The sequence below is a fragment of the Alexandromys fortis genome, unplaced genomic scaffold (assembly GCF_014885135.2).
Source record: "Alexandromys fortis isolate MF-2015 unplaced genomic scaffold, M_Fortis_MF-2015_v1.1 scaffold_16, whole genome shotgun sequence".
NCBI lineage: Eukaryota > Metazoa > Chordata > Mammalia > Rodentia > Cricetidae > Alexandromys > Alexandromys fortis.
In genome coordinates this window covers 12,860,474-12,868,143 of record NW_026067893.1, presented here as the reverse complement: position 1 = coordinate 12,868,143, position 7,670 = coordinate 12,860,474, and the positions used below count along the sequence as shown (strand labels likewise).

At 45.5% G+C, this 7,670-nt stretch overlaps 1 protein-coding gene across 1 annotated transcript; it reads left to right on the top strand.

The window, feature by feature from the left end:
* Positions 1-848: 848 nt before the first annotated feature.
* LOC126504330 (protein transport protein Sec61 subunit gamma-like) lies at positions 849-6,442 on the top strand. The gene has a single exon (XM_050146629.1). It carries the CDS (start codon positions 3,722-3,724, stop codon positions 3,956-3,958), a length of 237 nt encoding a protein of 78 aa, XP_050002586.1. The 5' UTR covers positions 849-3,721; the 3' UTR covers positions 3,959-6,442.
* The last annotated feature ends 1,228 nt before the right edge of the window (positions 6,443-7,670 follow it).

The window sequence follows — 7,670 nt, the reverse complement described above, 5'->3', positions numbered from 1 at the left end:
CTCTGAGGCAGACGCATGAAGCTCAAACCCACGATGGATGGAGGCTAGAATCTTCCTGGTAAGCGCACCTTGGGGTGCTTACACGCATTATTAGAAATGGGCTAGTCCAGATGCGAGAATTAGCCTGTAAGGGCTAGAGTTCATGGGCCAAGCAGTTCTTAAATGAATACAGTTTGTGTGTTGTTATTTCGGGCATGAGCTAGCCAAGCGGCCGGGGTGTTGGGGACGCAGCCCCGCCGCTCCTTATTTCAACAATGGTTGTGTGTGCTCATGTGTTTATGGTGTATGTGTGTGCTCATGTGTTTATGCTATATGTGTGTGCTCATGTGTTTATGCTATATGTGTGTGTTCATGTGCACTCATGTATGGAGACCAGAGATCAATGTCTAGGATCTTCCTCAGTCACTCTCCACTTTACTTAATGATTGAACCTAGAGCTCATCATAGTTTGGCTAGACTAACTGGCCAGCACACTCCAAAAGATGCTCCTGTCTGCCCCCAGCACTGGGATAATGGACAAACACCACCGCACCTGACTTTTATGTAGACACTAGGGTTAAACTTAGATCTTCATGCTTGCACAACAAGACTGAGCCGTAGTCCTCAGTCATTCACACACACACACACACACACACACACACACACACACACACGTTGGTTTTTTTTAAGACAGGATCTCTCAGTAGCTTTGGAGCTTGTCCTGGAACTCACTCTGTGGATCAGGCTGGCCTCGAACTCAGACAGACAGAGATCTCTGCCTGTCTCTGTCTCCCAAGAGCTGGATTAAAAGTATGTATCCCCACCGCCCAGCTCCTCGGTCATTTTTTTTTTTTTTTTGGTTTTTCAAGATAGGGTTTCTCTGTGGTTTTGGAGCCTGTCCTGGCACTAGCTCTGTAGACCAGGCTGGTCTCAAACTCACAGAGATCCGCCTGCCTCTGCCTCCCAAGTGCTGGGATTAAAGGCGTGCGCCACCACCACCCGGCTCCCTGGTCATTTTTAAAATGGATATTTTTATTAATTCTTTGAGAACTTCACACGTGTACACGTATTTTGATCATATTCTCTCCCCACCCATCCCAGATCTACTCCCCTGCCTCCCATCCCTCCTGTCTTCATGTCCTGCTATTTTTAGGTAACCCAACGAGTCCAACTCGCTAGATCCTCATGAGAGTGGAGCCATACTCTTAAAGAACACTAACTCTCCTGTCTGCAGTCATCAACTCTCAGCAGTTCCTCACCTGCTGAGGGGCTCATGAGCCCTTCTACCCTCCATGTCACCAGTCATTTCTAACGATCTCATTGGTGCTGTTTCCCAAACAGAAGACTCCAGTCCTCTGTGCACTTATGTTTAAAGTTCCTGGATGTGAACCAGTAAGATGGGACTCAGAACCAGGACGGGGAGGGCTTTCCTTTCTCATGCCTTCTACTTCCTAATGGGCTGTCTTGCTTGACTCCTAGGCCTAAGGTAAATCAATCTTTGTGCTGGAGAGACAGCTCAGGGGTTAAGACTGCTTACTGCTCTTGTAGAAGCCCTAGGTTCAGTTCCCAGCACCCTCATGGTGACTTACAGCTGCCTATAACTCCAGTTCCAGGGGATCCAATGCCCTCTTCTGACCCTCTCAGGCTCCCACACACACACATACATACACCCAGGCACACACACATATGATTAAAATTAAAATTTTCAGAAAGTAAATAGACTTGGTTTCAAATTAGTGCCCAGTAGTTGAGGATTTTTTAAAGACTTATTTTATTTTTAATTACGTGTATACTTGTATGTTTCTTAGTAAAGGTACATGCAGGTTCTTAGTGAGGCCATGGAGGCCACTGGTTACAGGTCATTGCTAGTCACCTGATACGGGTGCTGGGAACAAAATTGGGGCCCTCTGAAAAAGCAGTATGTGCTCTTAACAGCTGAGCCATTTTGCCAGGTCTAATAATTGAGTTTATCATTTTTACTTTCACCAAACCGAAAATAATTCTTTCCAATTAGTTCCTTAGTGCAGACATTAGCCAGCTAAAGGGACTCATTTCAAGAGGACAGGTTGAGTGGGGTTTTAACAGCTACAGGAAGTGAAACAAGTCAACTCCTGGGATGGGGACTATGCTGCAGTCAGAGAGGAGAGGCATGGGTAGCGGTACACACCAGCTATCCCAGTACTCTCTGGAGGGGGATGCATGAAGATCAAGGATTTGAGGCCAGGCTGGGCTATGTGAGATCTAGTGTCAAGAAACAAAAGTCTAGCAAAGGAGAAGCAGGCAGCAGATGAAGCTGGCTGAGCTAATCTGTGTGTAGATATAATGACAGGATTTTCACATTAAGAGACCCTGGACCTGACCATGAGACATCCGCTCTTGCCTAAGGAAGAGTGGATGAGATACGAGGAGATAAGTCCTACTTCAGCCACATCTGAAGATGCTGTTCAGGAAAGAGGAGCAAGAGAAGAATGGGCGCAGAAGTGATCGTGTGGTTGAGATCTGTGGACGTGCCCAGTCTAGGGTGCTTATGAAGCTGCTTCAACCAGAATCACCATTTAAGAATGGTTTGCTCTGCAGCTGTCTCACCCTAAATGAGTATCTACTGGAATCATAAAAAAAAAAAATGTTTTGGAAACTACTAGACCAGGTTATAACTCCTCAGGCTCCACAGTCTAAGGACTTATTAACCTTATGCAAAGTTCATTGCTTGGGCTGCTGTTGACTTTTATGACTCTGCCAAAGGGATGTCTATCTGCACTGATTTCCCCAGGACTGATGTGGAAACACCTCCACCTCAAATGGGGATCACTGACAGCAGCTCTGCAGAGATCAGGCAGCTTGTTCAGAAATGTTCCATGGGCACTTTCTGTGTATGGTATCAAGGGCTAAAAATAGGTCATTACATGCCAGCAAAGCCTAAGTTGCTTTTTAACCAGGCATACTGATATGGGGATTAAGAGCAAGGATTCCAAAGCTAACCCCTCTTGGCTTCAACTCCTGGCTGTTGCTAGCTAGCTTTGACCTTGGGCAAGTTTCTTAATGTCCTCATGCCTTAGTGTTTTCATCATTAAAATGGAAATAATAAGTAAAAACAAATTAATGTTTGTTTGAGATAGAGTCTTCATTTTATTGTTTAAGCTGATCATGAACTCTTGGACTCAAATGATCTTCCTGCCTCAGCCTCCTAAGTAGCTGGGCCTGTGGACACATCACTATGTCTTGTGGTTTGTTTTTATTTGTGTATCTGAGTGGTGATAACAACGGGGGGGGGGGATTCAGATCTCCCACACACTGGACAATCGCTCTATCAGCAACAGCTCCTTTCTTCCTACGCTGCTGTGGCCTCTACTACCCCGAGGTCACGTGGCATTAATGCTGACACTCCAAAGTGATGAGTGGTTAACTGACATGGGATTTCTTGGGTCAGTAACATTTACACAGAATTTTGTTGTTTGTTTGTTCATGTTTGTTAGTTTTTAAAGACAGGATTTTACTATGTAGTCTTGGCTGGCCTGAAGTTCTCTATGTAAACCAGGATGGCCTCAAACTCACAGAGATCTGCCTGCTTCTGCTTCCCCTCTTGTTAGAGATCAGGTTCTGCAGTTCATCCTGGCTTTCAACTCCCTAGCAGCTGAGGTTGACCTTTAATTTACAGTGATCCTCCTGCCACTGTCTCTGAGACTATGGATCATTCCAAGTTAGTAACATTTAAAAAGCGATGGTAGGAGTCCGCCCCTAAGCTATGTGTCTTTGCCTCCTCAAGCCGCTGTCCAGCAATCAGGTATTGCAGTTTGTTGAGCCAAGTCGGCAGTTCGTAAAGGACTCAATTCGGCTGGTTAAAAGATGCACCAAGCCCGACAGAAAAGAATTCCAGAAGATTGTCATGGCCACAGCCATAGGATTTGCTATCATGGGATTCATTGGCTTCTTTGTGAAACTGATCCATATCCCTAATAATAACATTACTGTGGGAAGCTGAGTGCTTTCGGGAACTAGGAGCAAATGAGGGTGTGAGAAGCTTATCAAGTAAAAAGTTGCCTGTATACTTTGTGTTTTTCTTTCCTTTTTACCTCCCCAAGAGGTTTTGTATTTCTAAACTAAAATAATTTCAAAATTAACATTTTTCCCATGACAAAAAAAAAAGCGATGGTAGGCCGGGAGGTGGTGGCGCACACCTTTAGTCCCAGCAATCCAATCAGGGAGGCAGAGGCAAGCAGATCTCTGTGAGTTCAAGGCCATCCTGGTCTACACAGAGAGCTCTAAGACAGCCAGGACTGTTACGCTGGGAAAACCTACCTCGAAAAACAAAACCAAAAAAGCAGTGGTGACCATTTATACAGATTGGCAATCCTCTAACTGTGCCGGGAAAAGCTTCAGAATAAACTGCCTTCTGCTATCATAATTCTTTCATGAAAAGGCAGTTTTAGCAAAATGCCTACTAATCTGGGAATAACAGGACTATCTGTTTTGTGTACCTACACACTCCCACGGAAGTCAGGCCGACTACTGGGAGTTAGCTCCCTCCTCTACCATGTGGGTCCCCGGAATGAACTCCAGTTGTCAGGCAAGCACCTTTACCCACTGATCCATATTGTCAGTCCTTGCTTATTTTTGAGACACTATCTCACGTACTGTAGCCCAGGCTGGCCCCAAATGTGCTGTGTAGCTGACAATGACCTTGAACTCCTGATCCTCCTGCCTTCACTTCCAAACAAATGGGTTTACAGGTATGAACCACCATGCCTAGTTTTTAACAGGATTTTAACTGAATTGGATTTTGGCACTAGGAGCTGGGGAATATGATTCAGTGTAATGGCATTTGCCTGGCATGTGCAAAGCACCAGGTTTAATCCTCAGCACAGCAATAAATAAGAAAATAATGACTTCGGTTTAGCTAAAATAGAAAAAGGCTGGCAGTGTGGTGGCGCACACATCTAATCCTAGTACTCAGGAGAGCAGTAGACAGAGCTAAAAAGGAAATGGAAAACAGGGCTGACAAGATGGTTCAGGAGGGCGACATTTGCCCCCAAGATCGATGACCGAGTTCCATCCCCTGGACCCACATGATAGAAAGAGAACTGACTCATGCAAGCTGCCCTGTGACCTCCATAAATCCCTTTAGTGTGTGTGCATCCAAACACTGAGACAGGAAATCAATAGGCTCAAGTAAAGCGACAACTGTAAGCAAGCAAGCAAAACCAAGAACTGGAGACACCAGTCAGCGATTTCTTAACCTAGGATCCAGGTTCGATCCCCAGCAGCCATGCAGCTGCTCACAGATGTCCATAGCTCCAGTTCCAGGAGATCAGATGACCTCTTCTGGTCTCCCTGGGCACTAGGCATGAGCATGATACACATATGCACATACATACATGAAAGCAAAACATTTGTAAGTATTTCTAAACGCATTAAAAAACAAAAGAACTGTAGGCAGAGGTCAACCTGGTTACGCAGCTGTCAGGAATCTGACAGACGTTAGCAGTGAGAGCTCTGCTCAGGCAGCGCTAGCACAAACAGGCTCATCCAGAGCAAATGCTGCACACCCCTCAGTTTCCTGTCTTTCCTGGAAAAGCCATGACATTCACAAATTTCTCCAAAGTCTGACCAGTCAAGCTCTCTCCACAAACACTCTATTCATGGACACTCTGCCTGGAGCAGCCTGCTGTCCTGTGTGGCAAACTCCCTCCCTTCTTCTCCTCTTCCCTCCCCACTCAACTAGTCCACGACTGAGCTTCAGCTGCCAGCTGTGACAACACTACCCTGTTTTTTTGTTTGTTTGTTTTGTTTTGTTTTTGTCCACTCACTCAACCTTGAAATAGAGGTCTCTGACCAGGTCCTGTCTGTGACACAGCCTGTGGTCAACGCTGTTTGACAGGTTGAGACAGAGCAGTAAGACGGGAAACTGAGGGACAGGGAAAGGGAAAGAGGCCCTTACCTCAGACTCAGCTGAAGCTGCTTGCCAGCTGGACGGGAAACGTGAGTACAACCAACGCAATTTACTGTGAAGTCTGCGTACAGAGACAATGTTCCTCTGATATAGCAGGATTTAAAATAAGGCTCTAAAGTAGCAATAAGGAAGGATTTAGGCCTAAAAGCATGTGACCTTTGAGTGTAAGCTTACTCTTTTCCCAGCTGGAAGCTTGCAGCTTTCTGAGAAACCTCACAAACAAAATTATCAATTTTCTTTGCTTTCAATACATGTTTTAACATTTTTACAAGATTATTTATATTTTCTGTGTATTAGCGTTCTGCTTGTATATATGTATGTTTTATGTGCACCACACATGCATGCCTATGGAGGTCAGAAGAGGGCATCAGATTCCCAGGAACTGGAATTACACATGGTTGGAAGCTGCCATGTGGATGCTGGGAACTGAACCTGGGTCCTCTGCCGGAGCAGCAAGTGCTCTTAACTGCCAAGCCATCTCTTCAGCCCCTTTCTTTCTTTCTTTCTTTTTTTTTTTAATTTATTTATTTAGTATACAATGTGTGTATGTCTGCAGGCCAGAAGAGGGCACCAGACCTCATTCCAGATGGTTGTGAGCCACCATGTGGTTGCTGGGAATTGAACTCAGGACCTTTGGAAGAGCAGGCAATGCTCTTAACCACTGAGCCATCTCTCCAGCCCCTTTCTTGTGACCCAGCACGGTAAGGATTCTCTGACCCCTGTAACCTGTGTTATTATATTAATCTGTCATCCTAAACAATGAACCTCAGGACCTGCCCTGTCACTGGGGGACGAGGCGGGTTCTTAGAAACTCTTTAAAGATCTGGGTGTGGAAGCTCACATCTGTAGTCCCAGCAGCTGGGGAGCAGGATCACCACTGAGTCTGAGGACAGCATGGGCAACAGAACAAGACACTGTCTCTAGAGAATGCCATCAAAACCAAACATGCTATACAGCAAGGGATTTTGTCAGGTATGCTCATGGGCTGGCGGAGGGGCCCTCGTCTGGTTAGGCTGAGACACTCTGTGTACAATCTCTCAACAGTTAACTCCTACTGTGCAAAGGCTGCAGCTCTGAGGTAAGGACTGCAGCTATTTTGACTGGCTCACTCCTCAGCTGCTGGAGAAAAACAGCATAATTTTTCTGAATGGGCACACTTTTTTCTGGTTTGTCAGGCAGTACCTCTCCTTCACATACAGCTATTGCTATGGCACTTAAATTAATTCTTGAAAAGCCCATGTCCAGTTGGGTTTTTTGAGACAGGGTTTCTCTGTAGCTTTGAAGCCTGTCCTGGAACTAGTTCTTTTTTTTTTTTTTTTTTTTTTTTTTTTTTTTTTTTTTTTNCGCCACCACCACCCGGCTTGGAACTAGCTCTTGTAGACCAGGCTGGTCTCGAACTCACAGAGATCGGCCTGCCTCTGCCTCTGAGTGCTGGGATTAAAGGTGTGCGCCACCACCACCACCAGGCTCCATGCCAAAACCTTTAAGACCAGTCCTATGCAGAACTAACTATGTAGGTGAGAATGACTTTGAACCTTGACCCTCCTGCCTCCACCTCCCAAGTACTGGGGTTATAGGTGTGTGTGCTGGTGTGTGCCATCATGTTAGCCTTTAAAAAAATGTTTTTAATTATATTTATTCTGTTTTCTCTCTCTCTCTCTCTCTCTCTCTCTCTCTCTCTCTCTCTCTCTCTCTCTCAGCTCTGGCTGTCCTCGAGCTTGAGTTATAGACCACATTGGCCTTG